Source organism: Aegilops tauschii, chromosome 1 (genome assembly GCF_002575655.3).
Source record: "Aegilops tauschii subsp. strangulata cultivar AL8/78 chromosome 1, Aet v6.0, whole genome shotgun sequence".
Taxonomy (NCBI): domain Eukaryota; kingdom Viridiplantae; phylum Streptophyta; class Magnoliopsida; order Poales; family Poaceae; genus Aegilops; species Aegilops tauschii.
The window spans coordinates 323,682,226-323,709,875 of record NC_053035.3 but is presented as its reverse complement, the minus strand read 5'-3'; the positions used below and the strand labels follow the sequence as shown (position 1 = coordinate 323,709,875).

Genomic DNA, 27,650 nt, shown 5'->3' with positions numbered 1-27,650 from the left:
CTATACTGCATCTCCCCTCCTCTTAGGGGGAAATCTCAACGCAGCTCACAAGTAGCAACGCACTGCAAAATCCGCCATGCGGACGTGCCGATATTCCAGGCCGTCCGACCCCCATTTATTCTCGCAACCATTTACCTTAATCTCTTCAACCTCTCGATCTCGCCCCACAACACAATAAGCACACCAACAAGGACACATACAGAGAGGATATCTAGCCGCTCCAATGGTGCTCCCAGTGGCTAACGACGACGATGAGCGGTAGTTCACCTTGCGTCTCCCAATGGACACCCACATGATGTTGACGGACCTCTCGGTGGTGTACACCAATGAGCCGACCTGGGTGGAGAGCTCCATTAACACTATGGAGCAGTTACTTGCTAAGGACAAGTACAAAGTGGTCGTCTTCGACCTCGAGTACACTGGCGGTTGTGCCGGGTATTATCAGAAGATTATCGTCACTCAGTCATGTGTGTGCCATCATGCCCTCATATACCACTACTGCCTGGCCACAAGGCCTTACGAGCGCTTCGCCGGGTTTGTCAACAGCCACGACTATAGCTTCGCTATGGTGGAACCACCAATGATGTAAAGGTGCTTGAGACTTCGGGCTTGGCTTGCCAGAATCTTGTCCACATCCAGGGCCAGTACAGGGTATGGGGCAGTAAGAAGGAGAAGTACTCCCTGGTTGACCTTGTCATAGCCATCACCGACCCCTACTATAGAAACATGAAGGATGACTCCAACAAGAATAAGCCTACCTCGCACAGGGCCTGTGTACATAGACTATATGATGATCACGTCAAGTATGCAGCCAAGGACGCGTACACCAGCTACGAGATGTACAGGCGAATCATTGACATGTGGAAGTGCCTCCGTCCTGCTCCGGGCGAGGGATCGGGCCACAAGCATATCAGTAGCGGCAAGCGTCACAAGAAGTAGATGATTTGATGATCATTTCTCCTAGTTTATTATGCATGTAATTGTTTATTGAGCTGCGCAAATGTTATGTGTAGTCAGTTATGTAATTGGATATTTAATTTGTTTATGCAATCATGTTCTTATAAGTATATATGTTGTTGTTCTGTAGAAAAAGTATAAATTTTGTGCAGACAGAGCAAATCGCATCACATACGATTAAACTACACGTCAGTGATGATTTCAACAATCACAGACAATTGTTTATCAGCAAGCGTTTGCCCACAACTTATTAGCAGGAATCATCTGTGTTATTATTATTATTATTATTCCCACATAATTCTGATTACTGGCCTGTTTGCCGAGTATCGCACACATTTTGTTACGCTGAATCGTTTGTGTTCTTCTGGATCATCACAAACAGTTCATGTGGGTTACCTGTATGTCGTCTGTCGCACACATCTGGATCTAGGCAACCATTTGCGTTATTTTGGCTCATCACAAACAGTCATACGAATTAACTGTATGCCATGTATCGCACAAGCAACTCTTATATGAATCATGCTTGATAGATCAACCATCGCACACAATTCATTTTATTGGTGAGGATTTTATTACCATACCGTTTGCGATTCTTACATCGCACACAGTTTGGTCTAATGGTCTCCGATACATGTGTCATCTTAGGACCTTCCTGTTGTAGTGGTAAATTCACTTTGTAAGAACTCCATAAAAAAATCAATCAAGCTTCTCTCAAGAATCCAAAGGAACACTATCTCTGTCACAAGAATAGGAATTTGGTGAAAGAGATGATCTTGAGGAGTAGGGATTCAAGAAAGGGGGGCTTCTTGTTTTTCAAAAAACAAGAAGTAAACCAGGGAATCACTCAACACTTCTTTATTTTTCTCTTGCCTTGGATTACCTTCCTCTATGTGGTTGATGGGTTGAGTGGAGTGGAGTGGGATGTGTTGGAGTGGAGTGGTTGCAATGAGTGGAATGAGTTTTGAGGGTATGGGATGGATGCTTTGATCCACAAAGGGGTTTGGTAGAGAATATATAAAGGAGATCCAAAACATAGTTGTCACACAAAAAAGTAGCATAGGATCGAACGCACTAATAGAAACCTAGTGGGAATACCAAACCAGTTCAAATAAATTTGATGACAAGGTAGTGTACGAAAACCAGAAGAAATACATCACTAGGAGGTACCGATGGTGAATGAGAAGTGGTTATAAACACAAAAAGGAAGCACTTTCCTACTATGATAGAATGGCTCAGAAGTACTGGTAAAATAGATTGCTCAGTAGTACCATACAAAACAGAGTCTCTGCGAGATTTGAGATATCTACAAAAAAAGCGCTAGCCATAGCTTGGAAGTTTGGATGAAAAAAGCAGAGGCATCAAACTTATACCATGAGTAAAGAGAAGCAAATCAAGACGACTCAGAAGTGCCAACCAAAATAGGAGGTTTTTGTCAAAGTGGATTATAGGGGTCTATAGTTTGGAAACAACAAGATGGTGGTTCTAACAGTTGAGTATGGGTTTGATCTCTAAGCATGAATAACCCTACCTAGCTGGACAGTACTAGCAGAAAATCTTCAAAAGTACTGTGGCTTAGAGAATTAATTCAAAGATGGCTAGGGAGTGGATTTTGGGATAGCTTTGGCTGAGGCTCTGTTCTTGGAATTCAAACCCAAAGTCTTTGCTTGCACCCCTGTCCTATACTCAATATGAATCTTGAATTCGCCAAAATACCTAGGAAGTTCAAATGATGAGCTTGATGAGGTCAACAACTAGAAAGTCTGTTTGTAGGGTCACCAGTCATGTCCTACTTATAGGTTATAGCCATGGACCGGTATATGAAAATTAGTCCAAAGTCCTGAAATAAACTCATTAAAATGATTAGTTCTCTCAGATGGTTTTGTCATTAATCATCAAAAGTAGAGTATTATTGAGATGCACTTTCAAGCGGGTGAAGAAGACGAGGGTAGCTATCGCGGAGCCGAGTGGGGGGTCGTAGTAAATCAAGCACCGTTGCTGCAGAGCCGGGGACGATAGTGTTGCAAGCGGTGGTCATGGTTCTACGAGATCACCGGCGGGGGCAGAGGGGGTGTTGCGAACTTGCCGGCATGCGCTACAAGCGCGGTGATAGGGCGATGCGAGTGTGTAGCAGAGACACTTCGAGCGAGCTAGCAGGGCGGCGGGTGCAGTGACAAGGCGATGTGAGTGGCGAACAAGGGCGTTGCGAGCAGGCGGTGTGTCCAGCGGAGCTATGACCAGCGACGCATGGCCGATGGCAATGCTACAAATGGAGCACGAAGTGCAAGGTGTGACAGCCAGCGATGTCGCGACCCCTAGCCGGCGATGCTGGAAACGGTCAACGATGATGTTGCAAAGCTCGATGTTAACCCAACCGTCGCAGTAGAGCAACACAGGGGCCTTATGATTCCTTACATCTTCGACAACAAGGCATGCGGGAGAGTAGAGACGCGTGCAAAGTGAGAGGGGAACGGGCGCCCACTGATCCACATATTACATGCAAGGGCGATCGGACGGCTGACTCCCAAAGCGACCGATCCCTTGCTTCCGTCGGTCGACCGACGCCTAGCGTCATCCTTAATAAACAAGGATTAGACAGCATAACGTGCATATGCATGTGACTAAGAGATCATCACATGGGGTGATTAAACTGGGACAGTGGCTCAGTCTTGCTTCTCAGGCAAACAACGGCCCCCCATCACCCAAATCTCCAAATGATCCACTATTTTAGTTCTTCGTCAGTCTTCACCTCCACGCGTGGGATGCGCGTGTGTGTAGCAACTAGCAAGTGCTCAGTAACACAAATTGCTTTCATTTCATCGAAGGATTTAAATTGGAGGAGGGGAGGAGCTCAATTTTTGGACTAAAATTACCATAAAATTCGTACTAGTTGCCAAGTCCAAGGCTGAATTGCGTATTGACCGACAATAACTTTTGGTGGGCACACCGTCGCCGTCCGCCGCCGGTTCAACGGCGGTGGAGCACATGCCCTTCTCCCTGCGCCGCCTCCTCCGTCTCCTCCGCGACATCATGACTCTTCCCGCCGCGGACGACGCCGCCGTCTCCGAAGGCGAGCGGCGTCAGTGGGAGCCGCCGTTCGACGCTTCCAGGCCGGCGCCGCCCATCTCCTATCCCATCACCGACCTCGCCGCGCTCGCCTCCCGCTCCTACCTCTCCGAGGACTCCAACTTCCACCTCCCCTTCAACCGCGCCTCCACGCCGCTCCCCTCCCCCGGGGCGCCGCTCCCGCCGCGGCGGCGCCTCCTCGTCTGCCATGACTTCCAGGGTGGCTACCGCGACGACGCGGCGCCGCAGGGCGGCGCTAACCCCGATGCCTACGCGCTCTGGCATTGGCACCTCGTCGACGTCTTCGTCTACTTCTCTCACTACCTCGTCACTCTCCCGCCGCCATGCTGGACCAACGCCGCGCACCTCCACGGCGTCAAGGTTTGTTTTCTTGTCTCCACGCATGGTCTTACCGGCCTTGTTCCTGCTTGCTTCTTGACTTCGCTCAAGTGGTCGTGTAATTTTGCTTTGCCGGTTTTTGAGCCAAGGTTTTGGGAACGTTCATCACAGAGTGGGATAAAGGTGCAGAAATCTGCAGGGAGATGTTTGCAACACAGGATTCAGCACAGATGTATGCCGAGAGGCTTGCAGAGCTGGCTGCTGCCTTAGGCTTTGATGGCTGGCTGGTAATCTTTACATGCTATATATTATTAATTTGGGGTTCTGATTTCTGAAGCTATACAGTACTTGGTGAAAGAAAGGATACATTTTTTTCACAATATGATCCCCATGCAAATTGGATTTGAGGAACTTGATATACATGAGAGAGTGAAATGTTCTCGTTTTGTGACTAAATTGGACCACTACGGAGTAATTTATTCGCCATAAGAATTCTATCTGATCTATGCTGCCGTTCTTGGAGATATGTCTGTTGCTGATGCTGAATTATCTTTCAGATCAACATTGAGGTTAAGCTCGACATTCAGTTCATCGATAACCTGAAAGAGTTTGTCAATCATCTAACCAAGAGAATGCATGCTGCTGTTCCTGGATCTTTAGTCATATGGTATTTCCTACTGTGCAATAAGCATGACTGGTTTTACTTGTGAAACTTGTTTTATGAACTATTTGGCGTCTTTGACTTGGCCCTACTACAGGTATGATGCAATTACCGTGGGTGGCGATCTTGACTGGCAGGATAAGCTCAACGAGCATAACAAGCCATTCTTTGATTTGTGTGATGGCTTATTTGTCAATTATACATGGAAGGTAACCCTCTTTTTCTTTTCTGGTCCCCCGCAATATCTCCTTAATAATTACCTGAAAAAATTGGGATGATTTTGGTAGGAAAAATATCCACGAGATTCAGCTGCAGCTGCTGGTGACCGGAAGTATGATGTGTACATGGGTATTGATGTTTTCGGCCGAAATACTTTCGGTGGTGGGAAATGGAATGTACGTGAAATCTTCTCTCTTTTTGGTTCAACTCACGATTCTTGCTGCAGTGTATTGCATTCCTTCCTGTCTGTACTCTGCTTCGAAACACTGGCAACTAAATTAGTAAGGTATTCTGAGTGTAGCTCAACAATTGCCCTGCATATTAAGTGTTAAATAGATACATACTCCAATGCTGAATGCTCAAGTGTTGTAAAACATGCTGGCTATACAACATTGATTGAATGCTACAGTAATGTAGTAGATCAGCCTTTCTAACTATTTTGCACGAATGCAAATGCATTCTATTAAACTGTCAACTATCTATTTTGCTAGACAAATGTTGCCCTTGATCTACTTAAAAAAGATGATGTCTCAACTGCCATATTTGCTCCTGGATGGATATATGAAACTAAGCAACAGCCTGACTTTCAGAGTGCACAAAATCGGTAACGTACTGCTAACACTCTCCTAAGTTCTGATATACTTTTTGGAAGTATTCACCCAGTAATAGTGCAGCTGGTGGGGCCTCGTTGAAAAATCATGGGATGTTCCTCGGAGCTATCCAAAACGATTACCCTTCTACTCAGATTTTGATCAGGTACATCTCCAGTGATTATTACTGTAGCATTAATTATCAGAATATTGTTATCAATTATACTGGCTGCAGAAGTCAGTACATAACCATACTCAGAATATAATTAATGATCGAATCTGCATCTTAGGCATGTCATATGATGTTGAAGTGCTTTACAAAACCTCTAACCCCAGGAATGACGATACAGTGATTCTCGATGCTGACTTTTTAGAATGAATAGCTATTTAAACCGTCCATGTTCTAGTAGTAGTTCCTAAGTGCTCATTATTCAATCTACTTGTTCAGCAGGTGTACTTATAGCCATGTCTCATATACTACAGTGTGGTAATATATATACTGCTTTATCACTTTAAGTATATATTTACAGTGCCAATATTAGCACAATGTGCAATGATTTGATATGCAACAATTGATACCTAATACTGAGTTTACCTAGTGGAATAGTATATTCTCCTTTTTATATTTTTATATTAAATGGCTTTAAACTTTTGCTTTCCTCCAGGGTCATGGTTACAAGGTCTCCTCTGAAGGTCTACAAATCTCAGGTGATCCATGGAACAATATTTCTTGCCAGAGTTTTCAGGTACTATACTGCCAACAGATCCTGATGGATCATGTCTTTTACATACATGTTCACACTCTACACCTTGACACAAAATGATTAAATCTAAAAGCACCTTATACATGCTGTGTTGCATGGTTTGAATTGAAATTTCCTACCTGAGTGATACATTGATCATTTAGCACTTCTTTCTCTGCACCTCTATAAAATATGATATGTTACCAGAAAGAGTTTAAACTGCAGGGGTGAAACTATGTTTGAAAAATGCCATTGCCTGTGCCCACCTCTAAAAATTGCTGCAACTTCTTTGTCAACCCATCCTGAACTAACGTGTCATATGGCCCCTTCTTTACCAGCCTATGCTTAAGTACACTGGAGATGAAGTTCAACCACCAGTACGAACTTCTATCAAGTAAGCTCACCGTTAAGTTTAGATATAAATATGTGTGCCTTGCATTCTTATTATTTTCCATTTCTTATGCTAGAACTAGAAAGGCGTACTACTTTGTTGGGCAAGCAGACTGGCTGTTTGTTATTTGTTGTGCTAATTGAACTTGTGCTTCCTTTATGTGTCTTACCACCGAGCACGCAATTTTTATTTTCCTTCTATATACATGTCATATTATCACTTCTACAGCCTTTTCCAATTTATGACCATATTTCGCTGGTTGATGCATAGTTTCAAGGATGATCCGTACAGTGGAGGGGATTGTGTGACAGTCCAAGGAAGTCTCAGGCAGAATGCAATTTTCTCAGAGCAGCTTTTTAATGGAGGACTTTCCATGGAAGATGGATATGTACATCTCTTTTATTCGGTGAGAAAATATCTTCCAACTGATCATTCACTTCACTCCCAATCACACTACACAAATGTTTCTTGTTATTTATTAATAACATTGACACGAGGTCCCTAAGTGCCAAGGAAAAGTATGTCCATGCTAACACTACATGCACACCCTTACCTTACTGATCTGCTTTTTCAATAAGCTCTTTTCTTCTCAGCAAAATGACAAAAGTTCCTTCCTGGTGATTGATTCAGGTCAACGCTGAAGCAAACTCTGATCTAGGATTGTCCCTAGACTTTTCATCCAGAAACAAGGAGAATACCTCAATTCTCATTGCAGAGGACATAGTGACATTCAGTAGAAAGAAACAGCATCGCTTGTACAGCTCCTATGTTCAATCTGATAAGGTAGAACCACATGCTCCAGATAACCAAAACTGGGTCATCTACCGAGCAACTGTCCAGTCCAGTGCCAGCTACACATTGATTGGCATCAACATCGTCTGCACACTGAAAACTAGTGGCAAAATCAATTCGGAAGCAGATGAAGATGAAAGCTCAGAGGAAGATGCAAATAGGTCGTGGCCTTACCATGCATCACTGGGCCACATAAGCATCCGGAACATGGACGAAAACACACAGTTCCCTTCAGCAGAATCATGGGTGACTGAAGGCAAGTACATCTCTTGGTCAAATAATTCCAACACATCTAAGCTTCTGAGTCTGAAAATTAGCTGGAAGCTGAATACCAGCCATCAAGCATCGTTCATGAAGTATAACATATATGTGGAGAAGTTGATTGCGGATTCAAGTGCCAAGGCTTCCAGAAGCTTTCTTGGCGTCGCAACTGTTGAAGCTTTCTATGTGTCAGACCTCCAAGTTCCTGATGAAGTCACCAGCCTGAAATTTATCATTCAAGCATGTGGGCGTGATGGCAGTCGCCAAGGACTCGAGGAATGTCCAAAGTTATTTTTGGTGCCAGTTGAGTAGTTGAGACTGGTGTGTAACATGGATACAATTACAATGTAACAATTCATTCCATTACCATATTTCATTTTACCCAGAAGGAAGGAATAAAGAAATAAATCGATCGGGTTGGTGTGAGAAGCTGCTGTGAACTTGTGATCCTATTTACTTGAATTGTCTCTTGAAATTACCAGTAAGCTGGTTGCTTATTATACAAACGGTGCTTATTTAGCTTGTGGAGAAACCTGTGTTTAATGTTTAGAAAATGTGGAAGCTCTTTGGGATTCACTTCAACTCCAGCAGGGTAGGTGTTGAGGGAATCCAGGAGCAAATGGGGTTGGTGGCGGATCTGAAATCTTGAGCCCAGAACGACTCCCCAGCAGAGCAGATGGTCAGAGAGGAATTCAGCCTGTGCTGGTTGAGAGAGGCCAGGTTTAGAGCCTCCAGCTCCCTCCAAAGCCTGAAGGCATCACTCCAATCCAATTTGCAGCGGTTTCAAGTGGATGTGGAGACTGGAAGCATCTGTGTTCTTTTAGCCACCACACCTGTTTGATATCCATCCAAACAACATGGTTTAAAACGAGGCCGTTTCTAATTTTTCATATTCATCAGAAACCCAAAACTTAGCCACAAGTTCATAATCAATGCCCAGTGTAGAGCCAGAAAAGGATAATTTCCAAGATATTGTTAGTAGTAACTACACAATCCTTTTTTGAGAACAACAACTACACAATCAAAGAGCAGGTGATGGATGCACAGTTTCAGTTTCTGAACAAAAGACAAGATCAGGTTTCCCCTTTTCAGATTGCCCATGGTCATCATTTTGTTATGAGATACTAAAACCTCAACTTCTGAAGGGACTTGTATTTTCTATATGGAAGAAATAAAGGCTCGAGTCACTCCCTCTGTAAACTAATATAAGATCTTTTAGATCATTAAAGTAGTGATCTAAAAGATCTTATATTAGTTTAGAGAGAGCTCTATGGAGCTGGTTGAGTAAACTCCGCTGTTGGTATACTGCCAGATCTTTCAGGGCAACCATGACATTGGCCTGGTTAATGCCTAGCAATCTGCTCTAGCTCATACCAAAACTTCATCACAGCTGGGGTAAAATTCCTTTCAAGTTAAGCTTGAGAGTACGGCCATCCCACGCTTCAGAATTCGTGGAGCGCTGTTGATTGCGGATGTGGTAAAGGGGCCAATACTGAACAGCTAGGGGGACAGATGCCAAACCAGGTACTAATCAACAGATTATTTCAGTTACTTTGTTGGAGAATCCAAAATTTGGTATTGGTGCATTGCAGAGCCTTTCATCTAAACTAATTTGTCAACATTCTGGTGAGGCTCTGGCACTTCTCAGTAGAGGTAATCATGCAGCATAACAGAAGGTTTATTAAGATACCGAAGCGAAACTGAACTAGTACATTTAAAAGAAGAAGAAATAGCATCACATATAATGCTAAATTGCTAATACCCTTGATGCGGCCTGCCTGTAGAGAACAAGAGAATTGTACCACAGGCCAATGGATATATACTTGCCACGCAGACTGGAATAGGAGAAAAATGTTTTTTTTCTTTCATTTGGAGGATACAATCTTCATTATATATATCACAACACTGCACTTAAAAATATGATTACATGATCTTCCTATGTCTTATAGATGCATACTCCTAATATAATACAGTAAGTACAAAACACAACAGACAATTTAACTATACAAATCATCTTCTTCAGCTGCCGTGGCAGAGGATGCGAAAGGATCTGTCACGGCGGTAGTGCCTGTTGCTGGCTGATCAGCGAACCGGAACTCACTGCCGAAACCGCGGGACTGCTGCAGCGTCTGAGCAAAGGCCTGGTATTTGCGAATATCAGCGTCGCTCACACTCCGGCGTGCATATCTCATGCTCTCCTCGAAGTGAGCAGCCTTGATCTCGTCCACCTCGTCTTCCTCCATGGCTTCAGGGTTTTCCTTCAGCCGCCTCTCCTTTTCCATGTCCTTCTCAATGTTCTCTCTGATGGCGTATTTGCACGCACGCTGGCAGATTTCCGTGATGTCTGCGCCGCTGAACCCTTGCGTGTATTTGGCGAGCGCATTCAGGTCGACGTCCTTGGCCACAGGAGACTTCCTAAGGCAGGCCCTGAAGATCTGGAGCCTGGATTCAACGTCAGGCAGAGGAATGTAGATAAGCTGATCAAGGCGCCCCGGCCTAAGCAAGGCAGGGTCTATGATGTCTGGCCTGTTGGTGGCGCCGATGATGAACACGGTTTTCTTGGCATTCATTCCGTCCATCTCGGTGAGAAGCTGGTTCAGCACCCTATCAGCGGCACCTCCGGCATCGCCTACACTGTTTCCTCTCTGGGTGGCAATCGAGTCGAGCTCATCGAAGAAGAGGACACATGGTGCCGACCCCCTGGCCTTGTCGAAAATCTCACGCACATTGGCCTCGCTCTCACCAAACCACATGGTAAGCAGCTCCGGTCCTTTGATGCTGATGAAGTTAGCCTGGCACTCATTAGCAATCGCCTTGGCCAACAAGGTCTTGCCACAGCCCGGAGGGCCGTAGAACAGAACACCTTTGGAGGGAGACATGCCAAACTTCTCAAACTTCTCTGGGTACTCCACCGGATACTGGACGGTCTCCTGCAGGTCCCTTTTGACACCCTCCAGACCGCCAATATCTTCCCAAGAGACATTTGGAACTTCCACGACAGTTTCACGAAGGGCGGAAGGGTTGCTTGTCCCTAGTGCAATCTTGAAATGGTCGTTGGTGACAGCCATAGAATTCAGTATCTCCGCATCAATGGTGTCATCCTCGAGGTCGATAACATCCATCTTCTCGCGAATGCACTGGAGAGCAGCCTCGGTACAAAGGGCGGCGAGATCAGCGCCGACATACCCATGAGTGTCCCTCGAGACATGCTCCAGTTCAACATCTTCAGCTAGCTTCATGTTTTTGGTGTGAATCCGAAGAACCTCAAGCCGCCCAACTTCATCGGGGACTCCAATGTCGATCTCCCGGTCAAACCTCCCGAACCTTCTGAGAGCAGGGTCGATGCTGTTTGGGCGGTTGGTAGCGCCCATGACAATAACATGTGCACGGGACTTAAGCCCATCCATGAGAGTGAGCAGCTGCGAAACGATACGCCTTTCGACCTCTCCGTTGGTCTTGTCTCTCTTTGGTGCTATGGAATCGATCTCATCGATGAAGATGATGGCCGGCGCATTCTTCTCGGCCTCTTCAAACGCCTTCCTGAGGTTGCTCTCGCTCTCTCCAGCCATCTTCGACATGATCTCCGGGCCATTGATCAGGAAGAAGAAGGCGCCTGTTTCATTAGCCACAGCTCTGGCAATGAGGGTCTTGCCGGTCCCAGGTGGCCCATACAGCAGGATGCCCTTTGGAGGCTTCACACCGATGCACTTGAACAGCTGGGGGTGGCGCAGTGGGAGCTCAACCAGCTCTCTGATCTGGGCCATCTGCTTCCTGACTCCGCCGACATCGTCGTAGCCGACGTCGTCGAGCCTCTCCTCGTCCTCCCGCTTGACAGGCTCGCCGTCACAGAATATCTCCGTGTCAGAGGCGACGATGCAGTACTCCGCGGGGTCGGTCTCCACAACCTTGAACTCCACGCTCGTCATGCCGCCTCTCACCAGGAACAGGTCTCCTTTCCTGAGAGGACGATAGGCCTCGAGGAAGTAGGGTCTCAGGAAGGCTTCGAACAGGTTTCCGGCGATCCCTTCGACGGTGTCGTCGACGGGGAGTACGTGGACACGCTTCCCGTATTTGACGTCCGGGCACTGATGGACGGAGACGACGTCGCCCAGCCGGACCCTCAGGTTCTTCCGGACGACCTTGTTCATCCGGACCTTGGTCTTGTCGCAGGTGTCGTCTGGAAGCAGAATGCAGACCGTGTCCTTCCGCTTCTTGCCCTTAAGCAGGACGATGTCGCCGTGGAAGAGCTCGAGGCTGTCCATGGTGTCCGGGTGCAGGGCGACGGTGGAGTTCTCGTCGTTGGTCGCCTCGTCGACCACCAGCCGGTTCGGCGACTTCTTCCTCTCCAGGATCGCCGTGGAGTAGTCCTTTTTCCCGCTCGCGTCGCCCTGGCTCGCCATGGGATGGGACGTGCGTTTGAGTCGATTCGATTCGATTGTTTTCTTTGGGAAAGTGGGTAAACGATCCTTGGATCCTTGGTCTCGCGCTGCGATGTGAGGAGGAAGTTGAGGGGATCGGCTGACCCTTTATAGCATCTTGCTCCGTGTTCCTGGAGTAGGGGGTTTGTGTCGGAGTTGTATAGTCCGAGTTGAAAGGGAGGAGGAATCCGGCGTCCCGGCGGAGTGGATCTTCTCCGGCCATGGGGAGTGAACGAGAGTCCAGTCCAGGTAGGAGACGGTCGATCGAGGAGGACTCGGTGTCAGGCTCAGGACCCTGCTAATCTGAACCTGAAGATAACTGAAGAAATTTGACAGCGAGACACGGATTGAAGAAACGGCGCAGGAAGAGAACAATTCGATGGACGGCTACGATTGAAGCCCACCAGATCAGCGAACGGCTCACGTCGACGCTCAGCTCCTCTGTTTACCGTCCGACAAATTTGACAGTTAACTGAAGCTTGCTCGCTGCGCTTCAGTTAACTGCCGTGGGTCATTTCCTGCCCATAAGTAGCTCGCGCGTCCCGTGGATCAGGCATCATCTTTTTCTTCAAGTATTGTAACTAGCTCTAGAACCCTAGCTACTTGGTAGAATTAGATCGGTCCAAGAGAACTTGTATCCGTGACATAATTCGGGCTATCTGAAACCCAATCACTCCTCTGTTTCCCCTGTTCTCTTGAGTATCTTGTTTGTTTGCGCTCGAGTTGATCTCAGTTCATATCACTCGGGAGAAAGAGAAGCGGGTGCCTCGATCTAGCGTCGGTATAGGTGATGAGTGGGTAGCAGGATGCGGCGAAAAGAGAGGGGAGTGTGCTCTAAGCTTTGCAAATATCCAATATGCAAATCATAATGGTTGTGCGTCGGTGCGCATTTCGGCATTTTCCTGTTTGCAAGCTCCAGCTTTAGGCAGTTCTTAGTGTTTTGCGTTGATAATCTGCTGTAATATGCATTTGTTTGTTTTATTTTCTACTAGAACTAAGGCTCAAGATCCAACTTTGAATGAACAAAGTCATCTACCGCCCAAAATAAAATTACTACGACCAACAACCAACTTTGAATTAACAAAGTCATCTACCGGGCCAAAAAGCAACAAACAAAACGGACAAGGATACAATGTGTTGTGCAAAGCATCAATCAGATAGCAATCAAAGTGTCAAAAACGTTCTTATATTATGGGACGGAAGGAGTAGAGACTAAAGCACGAGCACTGCTTGAGGTCGATGAAGCCCTCCGCCAGAAAACAAGCAAAAATCACACCCATAATCTATTTTTCTCCCCATTTCCTGCCTCGTCACCTGCATCCAAACTTGATGGCGTTTACAGGCCACATCACACCCAAAGATAGAGGAATTCAAGACTAAAAACTGGATACAACATGGCGCCCTGGTCCGGTCACCCTTTCGGGTCTGGTGGAAGAATCAGGATGCCAGCAAAACAAGCACAGATTGTCAAGATATAGAAAAAGTCATGGATGGGAGTTTTCAGCAACACAATTGGTTAATAGGCCGATCCGATAGCACAACAGATTTCAATGTAGCATATCTAAGTAATTACATTGCACCTGTCAGCCCAGGTACAGGTATGCTCTAGAACTTGTCTATGATGATGCCATCTCTGACAACCTCATACGCATCGCGGCTGCGGGTCTTCTTCATGCCGGCAGTGAAATGGACCTTTGAGCCCTCGGTCTTGATGGAGGTCACCTTGGTCCATACAAGCACCTTGGTCTTCATGCCCTCGATGTCGGAAAGCTTTCCCTTCTCGAGGTAGCCGGTCACACAGGTGAAGAACCGCACCACCGATGAGTCCTTGTACCCGACGTCACAAGCTGACGGGATGTACACTGTCAGCTTCTTTGTCTCTTCATTGAACTCGTAATTAGTTGTGTCCCGTGGGAAGAGGCCTGCTGGCATATCATATTCTTTGAGAAGATCTGGTAATGCTTTCTGCAGCTTCCCTGCGACCAAGACACGTTGTACTCAGGTCAGCAAACGTTAGTGTTTTTGCAGAAAAAGGTCAGTAAACATAGGAAATTTCAGCCTTTTCAACATGCAAAAGCTTTTGCCTATTTTGCTTGCTTCAGAAGCATTTTTTGTTGCAAGACAATCGGACAGAGAGAAAGGAACAAAACAAGGCGGCTATGCCTCTAAATAGATGGGGAGCCAGAGTAAGACCATGAGCACAATCCTCAAGGTAATCTCTCATGAACGCCTTCCTCGCAATGCAGATGGACCCTTAATAGTATTACTTTACATAGATGTGACTTAATTCATGGTTACCAAAACTGTCATTTTGAGCAATCAAAATATGTCACCTGAAGGACTGAAATTGATGTTTATTTAAAGCAAACAAAATAATACAACAAATGGGTTACCGATAAGGGCATAAACTCATCAGAGAGTTGTAGGATGATTCTGGCATGCCTTTGGTATTCAAGAATACATCATCATGATAGTGCTTTGTTTCTAGTGAACACAATTAAACCCACACTTTTGGTTATAACATAAGGGAACCAGCATTAACTGGGTACTAGGTCACAGGACATGTGAAATATGAGTGGATATTTTCCTGCAAGGCACCACTAGTTCACTAATCAAAACCTTGTACACCTCCAAAAACTAACAAATGCTGCCCCTTCCAGATTTACTCCAATAAAATAAACAATCTGCTATTATTATTTTTCCCAAAAACAGATGGTGCATAACTGGTACGTGATATATTTTCAATTATCTGAATATGTCTTGGTTTTCTCTTACTCCCTCCATTTCAAAATAAGCGTCCTTTTAGCCCCTCCAAGTTTTGTCAAAATAACTGTCCTACACTTCCAAAGTTCCAATGCAATTTTAGCCAATGTCTTCCTACTTGCCCTTAAAAATGTCAAAAAAAAGAGTGTGCTTGCAAGGCCTTGCTTTGTGGAGGAAAAGGAGAACTTAATGGCTTTGTGAGGAAAAAGAGATGGGCCATATAGACATGTCACCAACACTCTAAATTTGTGTGGCCAGCTCTAAAAGACTAAAATATACATCTTTTTATCATTCTGAAACGGAGGGAGCACATGTTAGCGCCTTAAAATTATAGATGGTCATTGCTCAATATTACTAGCGTACAGCTTTCAGAAATATCAGAAACGTAAATAAACCACAACCACATACAAATCACAATTCTAAGAAGTCCCATTTAGTTATGAAGTGTAACGAGCATTGCTATTTTCTATCCATACTAGATATCAATGTGCATCAGCTAATGAGCCTCATCAAAATTTATATACTAAGAAATACATTGTGCCATACTTATAAAGTTACAATAGTTAACTTTTAAATACTGCTGGAGTGTTGTACCAGCAGTATACCATATAGTATATCGTATGGATATTTGCTATAACATAGTTTGCCATTAGGAAATACAGAATAGACATTGCATACCTTTGATCTTGTTCACCATCCATTTAGCTCCCCCGCCAATACTGGAAGAGACCGACTGGATTCAAAATGTAGATAATGTTATGTTAGAAGCTGAACTGCATATAGAGCTTTGGGTTACCTATAAGCAGGATCTGGAAATACAACGTAAATCATCAAAACAGTGGGAGATGCTTCACATAGTACATTCATATTGATACTGAAAAAACATTGAAGTAAGATAAGTTACTGGAAAATAAAAATCTTCCAATGCTACAAACCTAACAGCAGAACATAACAGAGGTAACTAGTATTATCACTAATGTGCAACGCTGCGGACATGTGTATTTGGTAGGAAGCACCACACCAAAATAGCCTGACACACCTTCAGGGGTGATTTTCGTACGGGTAGATAAACTCATTTATAACGATTCATTAGCTTAGATTCCAATATACAAAATTTAATAGCATGGTTTTGCTTGTCTTTCATGGATTATTCCTCGAGTCAAAAGTCTTAACAATCATGTCAGAGTTTCAGGAATCAGAATGTGAGGTTACCTGACCTGGTAGGATGAGCTGGAAACAATAAGTATTTATTGGTTCTTTAGTTATACTTATGCTATAGGAAAGTGGTTAAGAATTTCCTCTGTTGTGTCAATCAGTAGCCATTTGTAACTCTATGAAGGAAACCATGGACATCCTTCATATAATAAATACTACAAGTTTAAATACACATGTAGCAAAGAAACATCGAGCTAAACATCTTTAGTATGGCCCAAGAGATAAAGTGGAGAGAGAAGGTCTTGCACATATTATCCTGTCTATATTGGTACTGGAAACATTAAATCGCATGAGATAGACCGAATAGGCGAATGCATATTCACGCACTAGTACAGCCTAACATAAATGATAAATCGACTACCCATGCGAGGCTACAGGTAGACCCTGCCTTCAAGGTTCAAGCTAAATCACATCTTTCCGTGTAAACCCAATCTAGTTGAGTCAATTACCAAGGAACTTCAACACTGGTTGGAGAATTATGACACAATAAATACATTACTTAGATCTAGAAGCAATCTCCCAGATGAAAACCCTCGAAAGATAAAGACGGAATCCTATTTCCGCGGCACAAGGAAACGAATTAATCTAATACAATGCACAAATCGAAATTATCCATCCTCCTGGACATCTCGGATCCCGTGGCAAACCCAGGCGAATAATCCTCGATTTAGTCTAGCTCATCCTCGATTTAGCGGCTAAGCGCCGGCGCAGACGGCGGAGCCCTTCCTAGTGTAAACGCAGTGCAGGCCAGGGATTGGAGTGATTACGTTGAGGTCGTCGCCGATGGAGTCGATCTCCTTGCTGGCCCTCTTGCTGAACCAGTAGCTCCCCACCTTGTTCAGAACCTGGTCCATCTCCCCCTCCTCTCCTCTTCCCGGCCCCGAATCCGAACCCCCAGTCCGCCTCGAATCGGCCGGATTCGGTTTGGATCGCCGGAATCGGAGGAAGCGATGGAGTTGAGAGCGCTGCCGCGACCTACCGGACTTTATCTAAGCTTTACAGTGACGACGAGGCTAGTCGTGCGGCGGTGTCGCGGAGATATCGCGGCTGTGCACGCGGTGTATGGACTTGGGCGTATGCAAGCCGGTCAATGATGCGTTGAGATTCGTGACCGTGGGGGTGGTCTGTGGACCGGGTCTTTCTGGTAACGACTTTGTCTGTTTTTTCCTCTCCAAGTTGACGGCGTCAGGTTAGCATATGATTGTGGGTGGCACGTCACGGGATAGAGGAGGCCACGAAACTGACGTGGTATCCTCTGAGGCTCCAACCTACCACGCCGGATGAAAAAGGTTTTCCCTCGCTTTTTGTATTCCAAAGCAACCATCCGATACATTCAACGATAGGTGTTGGGACGGAAGCAGCACAAGCACGCCCAAAAAAAAGAAAAAGAAAAGAAAAAGAAATAAATGTCGATAATGGCGGATCGACAAAAATGACAAAGCCTCGCGACCGCTGCGTCCACCGAAGATCGCCCACCAAGCTCCGAGACTCCGAAGCGCCGGTACCAATCAACACCTTCAAGAAGGAACGCGACGATGACGACGCTGCTGCCAATGGTTTCCCCCGGTACGCGGCGAGGAGAGAGGAAGGGTAGCCCCGACGCCCTCCAGGAAGGTCTGGCGGCACCCTCAAGCGCCACCGCGTCGGTGTCGGCCAAACCAACAGGGATTTCTCCCGATCCCATCCTCTACCTCAGGCACTTCGGAGCTCGCCACCAAACCGACCACCACCCAGCGCCAACACGGACACGAAGCTTCCCACGCTGTCTCACCACATCACCGCGAAGATGGCCTGCACAACGAAGAAGAGGAGCCGGGACTAGTGCAGCAGCACCGTCGGCATACGGGAGGGCCCCACCCCCACCGTCCACGACGGTAGCCGACCGGACGCCATAGCAGGAGCCTACCGGGCCCGTGGCCCCACAGGCCCGGCCGGGCCCTCAAAGGCCCGGACAGCTCCCGCCTCCGCGCAGCAGCTGGCATGCCGCCGGCGTCACTGTCCCAGTCCAAGCCGCTCCCCTGCCTCCCCATACAGAGGGCGTCGCGGTCGCGCCGGAGTCGACCCGCAAGGACCCAAACGGGACCTTACGGGCCCAGATCTGGGCCGGGGACATGCCGCCGGCCGACCAGCACCACCGGACCGCCCTGCCGCCAAGAGGCGGCACCACCACGACGAGCGCCGCCGGCCACCGCACCAGGCCGCCGGACCGCCACCGGCCGAGCAGCACCGCCACGTCCCCCCACCCCGGGAAGGAGGAGCGCGCGCAGGGAAGGAACGACCCGCCGCCGCCGACACCACCCGGCCAGATCCGGGGGCGCCCGCCGACGACGGCGGGGGGGGGCGAAGGTGGGCGGACGAGGAGGGAGGGAGGCGGCCGGGGCGGAGCGCCCGCGCTCGCGCGGAGCGGTGGCGGAAATGGGGGAACGGGAGTGGGGAAGCGAGCGCGGGGGAGCTGGGCGCCGCGCCGGGCTGGCGGCGGCGGCGGCGGGGAGGGCCTAGGGCCCGCCAGTGGCGGGGGTGGGGGGAACCCTAGCGGGAGCGGGAGCGGGGGATGGCCTCAATCGGATCTATCTATGTTTCATCGCAACTCCAACACAAGGACCAAACAAATGAACCCTTCACCGTGCCATAGACACGCGCCCACGACTATACCTGGCCATGGGCAACCAGGCCAGGTCTTACCCGCGGGCTGGGCCTGGGCTTGGAAAATGAGCCTGAAGGTCAAGTCAGGCCGGGCCTAGGCCCATCGTATTTGCGATTTACTGGAGAGGCCCGAGGCCCGTGGGCTTTTACGTTAATGTGTCGGGCTTGGGCCTGGATTCTAGGCCCGATGGTCGGGCTGAGTCGGGCCCGGGCCTAGGTTTTCTTTGTCGGGCATTGTCCGGCCCGGCCGGACAGATGGCCAGGTATACCCACGACCCACCATGGGATTTTGTCGTCACGAAAACAAAATTGCCCACACACCATCCGTGCGAACACAACCATTAAAAACTCAAAAAGGAAGAAAGGATCACTCTCCTCTTCTCCTCTCTCCCGCTGCACGCCACTCCGGCCTTGGCGTCCACCCTCCCGCCGTCGGTTATTCTGACCCCGGCGGCCACCTCTCCCCGTCGTTGGTCACCCAACCACGGCAGCCCCCCTCCCCCCGCTCTCCTGTTCGCGAGCATGGACTCTAGTCTGAGGTCGATCATTTCGTCCTTCTGCCACACCGGCGAGCGGCTGGTGGTCTCGGGGTTGGGCATCTCCTCGAGCTCGGAGGTGTCAAAGGCCCTGGTTCTGGTGCATGTTCTTTCGCCGGACGTCGTAACGTCGGGGAAGGCTTGGGTGCAGCCGCCCTCCAGGAAAGAGTTGTGGAGGCACAACCACGACTTTGGGGCCAGCAAGGCCAGGCCGCCCTCCGTTCCGGAGCACAAGGAGATCTCGCCAAAGATGGTCGGCAAGTGCTTCCGCTTCTACAAGGACAGGCACTTCAAGCGTGACTGCACCAATGACATCGGTTGCTTCCAATGTGGTCTGTTCGGCCATGGCTCCAAGGACTGTAAGCGGCCTTGAAGCCCCTCCTCGGGGGAGGACCTCAGGCAGCATGTGGTGGCCAAGGTGGAGCGCTTCAATCCCTGCACCCCAGACCACATTGGCGTACCAAGTGCCCGATCTGCCTCCCCGCTGCTTGATGGAGTCAACTCCAGCAAATCTTGAGTAGGGGTCTCGAGCTGGTAGCCTTGGCACGATGGTAACATGGACACAGGATTGACCCAGGTTCAGGCTCTCTCGAATCGGTAATACTCTATGTCCTACTTTGATTGTATTGATTTTGGATGGAGTACATGGTACAGGTCGATCTACCACGAGATCATGTGTGTCTCGTCTCTAGGATGTATTGAGATTTTCATGATCTATCGACTAGCCTAGCCTCGGCTTATATGATGTATCGGGGGCCTATGATAACAGGAGTCCTAGTCGACTACATCTGTGGAGAGGAGTCCTTCTCTTGCATGCTAAGTCTTGTGGAATCTTCCTTGTATGCGTCGTGGGTGCCTGAAGTGGCCCAGGACGGAACCGCCACGGGGGGTCCTCAGCCCAGCCCTCCTGGACGAGAGACGACGTGGTGAGTTCCCCCTAGTCCAGGACACCATCAATAGCCCCTGAACCGGTCTTCAAGTTGGGGACGCTCATCGCTTCTTCCGAACTGTTCTTCGTCTTCGGTCGTCGATCTTGAAAGTTGGTTCAACAAATTTTTCCATCGATATACGATCTCGATGATCGCTGAGGTGTATCCGAAGAGTTCATATGTCGGGCATCCGAGGAGCCCCTTCTAGGTTCACTTAACCTTTATCAGACGTGTTGTTATTTTCACGCCACACCTCGGGTTAATTTTTTTCGTACGACGGTATCTTCTTGCAGCCAAAGCTCCGTTGTCGGATTGCATCCGAGGTGTCACAGACCACGAGCTTGCAAGCTTGTTTCCGCGCGACAATTTTTCACGGAATATTTCCGACGTACCGGAATAGGGCTCCAGATGGGATCACTACAGAATAGAGGCTTGAGTCGGCGATAAAGTTGTTTTGGGTCTCGCTTCGGGAGTTTCTGACTATTAGGAAATTTATAGGCCAAGAATTAGGGTAAACGAAGTCATGAGGGGCCCATAAGCCAGGGTGGCGTGCCCTACCCCCTAGGGTGTACCCCTGCCTTGCGGGGCCCTCATGGGTCTTCTCATCCTCTCCTAAAGCTTCTAAGGTCTCTTATTATGCAGAAAAATCTTCAAAAATATTGTCATGTTTAGACTTCTATAAGTATAGATTTTCTGGAAAACCAAAAACATGGAGAGAAAAACAAGAACTAGCATTGGGCACTAAATTAATAGGTTAGTCCAGAAAAATAATATGAAATGACATATAAGACATACAAAAGTAATAATCTAATAGCGTTTAACAATAAAAAAAATTTAGATACATTGGAAACGTATCAAACCCCGCTGCCATGGGACGGTAGGAAAAAATATGTCATGCAAGTTCTTATTGCAAGCGCATATGACTATATACGAAATACATGCCTACATATGATTGATGAATAATATTTTTATGTGTTGCTCTAGGTTGTGACAGTTACATGTTGAATTTCATCTGAACATCCATCGCGATTCCATGCCTACACTTTAATGCTATTGTTTTTTCTCAAGTTACTATTGCTCTACTAGTTACAAATCTGCTACTAGTGCTGTTATCACTATTGTTACTTTACTATCACTGCTATCATATTGCTATGCTACTAATAAATTCTTGCAAGGAAGTGATTCTCGATTGTGGTTGAATTGACAACTCAACTGCTAAGGCTTATAAATATTCTTTGGCTCCCTTACATCGAATCAATAAATTTGGGCGAATAGAACCCTCAAAGACTGTTGCGATTCCCTATACTTGTGGGTCATCAGCCGCCACCTTGCCGGCCTGCTTGACCGCCCATTAGTTTCGGTTGGTGTGAGTGGCAGGCTTCTCGTGAAGGCAATATGCCCTAGAGGCAATAATAAAGTTGTTATTTAATATTTCCTTATTCATGATAAATGTTTATTATTCATGCTAGAATTGTATTAATCGGAAACCTAAATACATGTGTGAATACATAGACAAACACTGTGTCCCTAGTGAGCCTCTACTTGACTAGCTCGTTGATCAAAGATGGTTAAGGTTTCCTAATCATGGACATGAGTTGTCATTTGATAACGGGATCACATCATTAGGAGAATGATGTGATGGACAAGACCCATCCGTTAGCTTAGCATTTTGATCGTTCAGTTTTATTGCCATTGCTTTCTTCATGTCAAATACATATTCCTTCGACTATGAGATTATGCAACTCCCAGATACCGGAGGAATGCCTTGTGTCCTATCAAATGTCACAACATAACTGGGTGATTATAAAGATGCTCTACGGGTATCTCCGAAGGTGTTTGTTGGGTTGGCATAGATCGAGATTAGGATTTGTCGCTCCGAGTATCGGAGAGGTATCTCTAGGCCCTCTCGGTAATGCACATCATAAGAAGCCTTGCAAGCAAAGTGACTAATGAGTTAGTTACAAGACAATGTATTACGGAACGAGTAAAGAGACTTGCCGGTAACGAGATTGAACTAGGTATGTGGATACCGACGATCGAATCTCGGGCAAGTAACATACCGATGACAAAGGGAATAACGTATGTTGTCATAACGGTTCGACTGATAAAGATCTTCGTAGAATATGTAGGAGCCAATATGAGCATCCAGGTTTCACTATTGGTTATTGACCGGAGAGGTGTCTTGGTCATGTCTACATAGTTCTCGAACCCGTAGGGTCCGCACGCTTAACGTTCGATGACGATTTAGTATTATACGAGTTATGTGATTTGGTGACCATATGTTGTTAGGAGTCCTGGATCAGATCACGGACATGACAAGGAGTATCGAAATGGTCGAGAGGTAAAGATTGATATATAGGATGATAGTATTTGGACACCGGAAGTGTTCCGGATAGTATCGGGTATTTATCAGAGTATCGGGGGGGCGGGTTACCGGAACCCCCCGGGGGAATAATGGGCCTTATGGGCCATAGGAGGGGAGCACACCAACCCACAAGGGGTGGCGCCCCCCCCCCTAAGGAAGGAGGTCGAATAGGAGAAGGAGGAGGGGGTTCGGCCCCCCTTTCCTTCCTCCCTTCCCTCTTCCCTTTTCCCCTCTGGTGAAATAAGGAAGGGGGCGAATTGGAATAGGAACCCCAAGTAGGATTCCTCCTACTTGGGGTTCCCCAAGGCTGATCCCCTCCCCCTCCCACCTATATATACATGGAGAGGGGGAGCCTAGAACACACACCAACAATTGTTAGACGTGTGCGGTGCCCCCCTCCACAGTTTACGCCTCCGGTCATATCTTCATAGTGCTTAGGCGAAGCCCTGCGCGGATCACTTCACCATCACCGTCACCATGTCGTCGTGCTGACGGAACTCATCTTCTTCCTTGACACCTTTGCTGGATCAAGAGAATGAGGGACGTCATCGAGCTGAACGTGTGCAGAACTCGAGGTGTCGTACGTTCGGTGCTTGATCGGTCGGATCTAGAAGAAGTTTGACTACATCAACCGCATTGTCAAACGCTTCCGCTTTCGGTCTACGAGGGTACGTGGACACACTCTCCCCCTCTCGTTGCTATGCATCTCCTAGATAGATCTTGCGTGATCGTAGGAAATTTTTTGAAATTGCATGCTACGTTTCCCAACATTGGCATCAGAGCATGGTCTATGTGTAGATGATATGCACGAGTAGAACACAAAGAGTTGTGGGCGGTGATCATCATACTGCTTACCACCAATGTCTTATTTTGATTCGGCGGTATTGTTGGATGAAGCGGCCCGGACCAACCTTACATGACCACGTTCATGAGACCAGTTCCACCGACAGACATGCAACTAGTTTTGCATAAAAGTGGTCGGCGGGTGTTTGTTTTCCTACTTTAGTTGAATTGAATTTGACTGCGGCCGGTCCTTGTCACTACAGAAAAAAGACACATCCGTGACATTTTGGGCCGAACGAAAAAAAATTCTGTCATACTTATGACACTTCTATGACGATAATTGTGACAAAACACGGTATCATCATAGATGTGGTGGGGTCCTACTTCTATGACAAAAAATCATGACAAAAATTGGGCTTTTCGTCCTGGGCGGGCCGGAGACGCAGCTGCATGACATTCTTTGGGCCGTGCATGATGGAAAAAACTGTGGTAGAAGCGAGGCCGATGAATATATCGGGGTGTTCCCGGTTATGGTGGGTGGTCGGGGCCAAGCGATGTGCGTTTCTCTCGTACACGCACGCGCGTGGGTGCGAGGCGTTGGGCTCTAACTGAACCTGAGCGATTGCACTGCAGGCTATGCATTACTGAACCCGAGCGATCGATCGATGGCTGTTAACTGAACCCGATCGAGCGATTCCTTCGCTACTGCTGCTAACTGAAGCCGATCGATGCTGCCTCTGGATGAACAGTGAGCGTTGCTGGGGGGTTGGATGAACAGTTCCCGGTGGGGGTGGATGAACAGGACCTCGTGGTGTTGCCTCTGGATGAACAGAACCCCGATCGATCGAGCCAGTTGGGGCTGGATGAACAGGACCCCATGGAGGGCTGGATGAACAGGACCACCCCGTGGAGGGCTGGATGAACAGTAGATGGTGGAGGGCTGGATGAACAATAGCCCGTGGAGGGGTGGTTGAATAGGAGCTCGTGGAGAGGGCTGGTTGAACAGTAGCTAGTGGAGTAGCGCGCGGTGGAGGCTGGATGAACATGAGCCCGTGGATGAACAGTCGCAGGTGGAGGCTGGAGGAGGTCGACGGTGGATGAACAGTAGCCCGTGGAGGCTGGAGGGGGTCGACGGTGGAGATGAACAGTATCCCGTGGAGTCCCATTTTGCGGTACGCCACACCCCTCCCGATGAACAGGACCCCCGTTTCGACCGTAGCGCTCCAACACAAGTCCGTTTCCTCTGTTTTGCGGTACGCCACACCCCTCCCGATCAACAGGACCCCCATTTCGACCGTAGGAGGTCCGTTTCCTCCGTTTTGTGGTACGCCAGACCCCTCCCGATGAACAGGATCCCGTTTCGAACATGGCCGGTCGAACACAAGGCCGTTTCCTCCATTCCGCGGTACGCCAAGCCTCGTTTCCATCGGCTGTTCCGTCCAAGCCGGTTGGCTCCCACGCGTTCCGTTGCCTCCCGATGAACACGACGCACTCCGCTGCCTCCCCATGAACACGACGACGACGCTGTTTCTCCGTTCCGACCCAGCCATGTACACGAGCCCTGGCCGTACGTACACACGAGTAGGCGTTCGAGACCCCGCCAGTATGTACGTACGTGGCCGTATTTACTTTCTTGCACTCTAGCCGTTGTACGTACGTGTACATGCTACGTGCGCGCCTCGGCTACGACACGTGCGCGCCTCTACATCGACCAGTATGTAGTTACACGTTCGCGACCAGAATGACAATGCTACGTACGCTTCGACCAGGTGGGTCCCGACTGTCAGGCACTTCCTTGCCTGCGAAGATGTAGCTGGAGGGTCCCAGCAGTCAGGGGGGCGAATCGTTTTTTTTTGCCCAGACGCACTTCCTTGTGTGCGAAGATGTAGCTGGTGGGTCCCAGCAGTCAGGGGGAAACGTTTTTTTCGCGAAATACGGTGGCCCGTCCGGTGGGTCCCCGCTGTCAGGTGGAGGAATAATTATTTTGCGCGTAATAAGGAGGCACTTCCTTGTTGCGGTCGTGGACCCAGCTGTCAGCCTCTCCACGTACAGTCCACGTCCGATGGAAGCCGTTCCTTGACCGCGTTGACCACGCCACGCCGAGAGCACCAGGGCGGTGGACGACGACGAGGCCTAGGAAGGGGACGACACGGAGCCGGGGAAGACGCGGCAGTGGATGCCCACGCGTAAAGGAGTCTGAGGGTTCACTGCGGTGTGAGGCTGCCGTCGCCGTAAAATAACAGGGGCTATGGGTGAGTAGAGGGATGGCCATCGCCAGCGGTGGGAGTAGTAGGGGGCGGTGAGGCCTCCGCCGCATCGCAGCCGGCCACAGGAGGCAGGAGCATGAGGCATGATCGGCGCTGGTTTGGGCGGCTGGAGCAAGAAGACCAGAGGTTGAAGAAGCACTACGGCCGTTGGATGGACATCGTACGGTCACTGGAGCTAGAATCGTGCATATTGACTAAGTTGACAAAGCCCTCCGTCCCCGTCAACTTAGTAGGCCCACAAGTCAGCCTGCCACTATACTGGGTCCCAGCTAGCAGGGGGAGTATTCATTTTTTTGTGTAATAAGGAGGCACTTCCTTGCGTGCGAAGATATATCTGGTGGGTCCAAGCTGTCAGCGGCGGTAATGTTTTTTTCACGAAATACAGAGGCCCTTTCGGTGGGTCCCAGATGTCAGGTGGAGGAATAATTATTTTGGGCGTAATAAGGAGGCATTTCCTTGCGTGCGGCCGTGGACCCAGCTGTCAGCCTCTCCACGTACAATCCACTTCAGATGCATGTAGGTCGTTGACCACGTTGACTAGGCCGCGCCGAGAGCACCAGGGCGATGGACGACGTCGAGGCCTAGGAAGGGAACGACACGGAGGCAGGGAAGACTCGGCAGTTGTTTCCCACGCAGAGGGGAGTACGACTGTACCAGGGTTTACTGGTTCGTCTGTCGTCGCCGGAGAATAACAGCATGTGTGGGTGAGTAGAGGGATGGCTAGGCCAGCAATGGGAGTACGGTGGGGCGGTGAGGCCTACACGGCAGCACAACCGACCGCGGGGAGGAGGGAGCAGGCAGTCCCACCGGCGCTTGTTTGAGCGGCTGGAGCAGGAAGAGCAGTGATTGAAGAAGCACGACGGCCGCTGGATAGAAATCCAACAGTCACTGCTTGTGCGTCAACCTTTTTTTTAGGAAAGCCTCAAATCTGTGGAAAACAACATACAACCCATCTGCCATTATTTCCAATAATTTACAGCCCATTTCCTAATTCTTAAGGTTTTTTTGGAGCCCATATTCTTTTTGTTAGCATTACAACCCATATTGTGGCCACGGTTAAAAAATTATATGAAATTTTGCATATTTCAGTGCGGTCCGAACTGTTTTTAATCCCGAAATTTCGAGTCACATTCAAACTAATTTTAAAAATAAATGTATATCAATATAAAATCCAACAAATTGTCCACGCATAAAAATCAATGCGATTTAAAATCTCGAAATGAAAAAAAATGAAACTAATTGCCGGTTTGATGTGTTTTAAAAATGTACAACCCATTTCTCATTACTGATAGGCCATTTTCTCGGCCAGCCGAATGAAGCTCTCCTTGTCTTGAAAGATTTGCAGCCCAACAGGCCTGACAAAGCGACTTACTTGGCAAATCACAAAAAAAACTGGGCTGTGGCCGTGGACCCAGCTGCGGCCATGGACCCAGCTGTCAGCCTCTCCATGTACAGTACTCTTCCGATGGAAGTCGGTCGTTGACCACATTGACCACGCCGCGCCGAGAGCACCAAGGCGGTGGACGACGGCGAGGCCTAGGAAGGGGACGACGCGGAGCCGGGGAAGACGCGTCAGTGGATGCCCACGCGGAGAGGAGTACGAGGGTTCACTGGTTTGGCTGCGGCGTGAGGCTGCCGTCGCCGCAGAATAACAGGGGGCGTGGGTGAGTAGAGGGATGCCCTGGCCAGCGGTGGGAGTAGTAGGGGGCGGTGAG

General features: G+C 48.3%; 4 protein-coding genes across 4 annotated transcripts; 2 read left to right on the top strand and 2 right to left on the bottom strand.

The window, feature by feature from the left end:
• Positions 1–280: 280 nt before the first annotated feature.
• Positions 281–939, top strand: LOC141030764 (uncharacterized). The gene is made up of 2 exons (XM_073506181.1): positions 281–568; positions 622–939. The coding sequence occupies exons 1-2, from the start codon at positions 281–283 to the stop codon at positions 937–939; spliced, it is 606 nt and encodes a 201-aa protein (XP_073362282.1).
• A 2,742-nt stretch (positions 940–3,681) lies between these two features.
• Positions 3,682–8,445, top strand: LOC109741928 (cytosolic endo-beta-N-acetylglucosaminidase 1). Its single transcript, XM_020301018.4, has 11 exons — positions 3,682–4,401; positions 4,509–4,646; positions 4,917–5,026; positions 5,118–5,229; positions 5,308–5,415; positions 5,731–5,843; positions 5,914–5,995; positions 6,495–6,575; positions 6,911–6,966; positions 7,234–7,369; positions 7,594–8,445. The coding sequence occupies exons 1-11, from the start codon at positions 3,940–3,942 to the stop codon at positions 8,326–8,328; spliced, it is 2,133 nt and encodes a 710-aa protein (XP_020156607.1). The 5' UTR covers positions 3,682–3,939; the 3' UTR covers positions 8,329–8,445.
• Positions 8,446–9,895: 1,450 nt separating this feature from the next.
• Positions 9,896–12,831, bottom strand: LOC109741935 (cell division control protein 48 homolog E-like). Its single transcript, XM_020301025.4, has one exon. The coding sequence runs from the start codon at positions 12,414–12,416 to the stop codon at positions 10,014–10,016; it is 2,403 nt and encodes an 800-aa protein (XP_020156614.1). The 5' UTR covers positions 12,417–12,831; the 3' UTR covers positions 9,896–10,013.
• Positions 12,832–13,931: 1,100 nt separating this feature from the next.
• LOC109741926 (uncharacterized protein At5g01610) lies at positions 13,932–17,421 on the bottom strand. The gene is made up of 3 exons (XM_020301016.4): positions 17,180–17,421; positions 15,876–15,930; positions 13,932–14,410 (listed from the first exon to the last, which is right to left on the bottom strand). The coding sequence occupies exons 1-3, from the start codon at positions 17,264–17,266 to the stop codon at positions 14,040–14,042; spliced, it is 513 nt and encodes a 170-aa protein (XP_020156605.3). The 5' UTR covers positions 17,267–17,421; the 3' UTR covers positions 13,932–14,039.
• Positions 17,422–27,650: the final 10,229 nt, after the last annotated feature.

Bases quoted from the DNA above. Each gene is read 5' to 3' on its own strand.
- LOC141030764 (XM_073506181.1), top strand. From the start codon at position 281: ATGGACACCCACATGATGTTGACGGACCTCTCGGTGGTGTACACCAAT. The intron at 569-621 runs GTGGAACCACCA...TTGGCTTGCCAG, and splicing joins ACGACTATAGCTTCGCTATG to AATCTTGTCCACATCCAGGG.
- LOC109741928 (XM_020301018.4), top strand. From the start codon at position 3,940: ATGCCCTTCTCCCTGCGCCGCCTCCTCCGTCTCCTCCGCGACATCATG. The intron at 5,844-5,913 runs GTAACGTACTGC...GTAATAGTGCAG, and splicing joins TTTCAGAGTGCACAAAATCG to CTGGTGGGGCCTCGTTGAAA. The intron at 6,967-7,233 runs GTAAGCTCACCG...GTTGATGCATAG, and splicing joins CCAGTACGAACTTCTATCAA to TTTCAAGGATGATCCGTACA.
- LOC109741935 (XM_020301025.4), bottom strand. From the start codon at position 12,416: ATGGCGAGCCAGGGCGACGCGAGCGGGAAAAAGGACTACTCCACGGCG.
- LOC109741926 (XM_020301016.4), bottom strand. From the start codon at position 17,266: ATGGACCAGGTTCTGAACAAGGTGGGGAGCTACTGGTTCAGCAAGAGG. The intron at 15,931-17,179 runs GTAATCACTCCA...TTTTGAATCCAG, and splicing joins CCATCGGCGACGACCTCAAC to TCGGTCTCTTCCAGTATTGG. The intron at 14,411-15,875 runs GTATGCAATGTC...TCTTGGTCGCAG, and splicing joins GATGGTGAACAAGATCAAAG to GGAAGCTGCAGAAAGCATTA.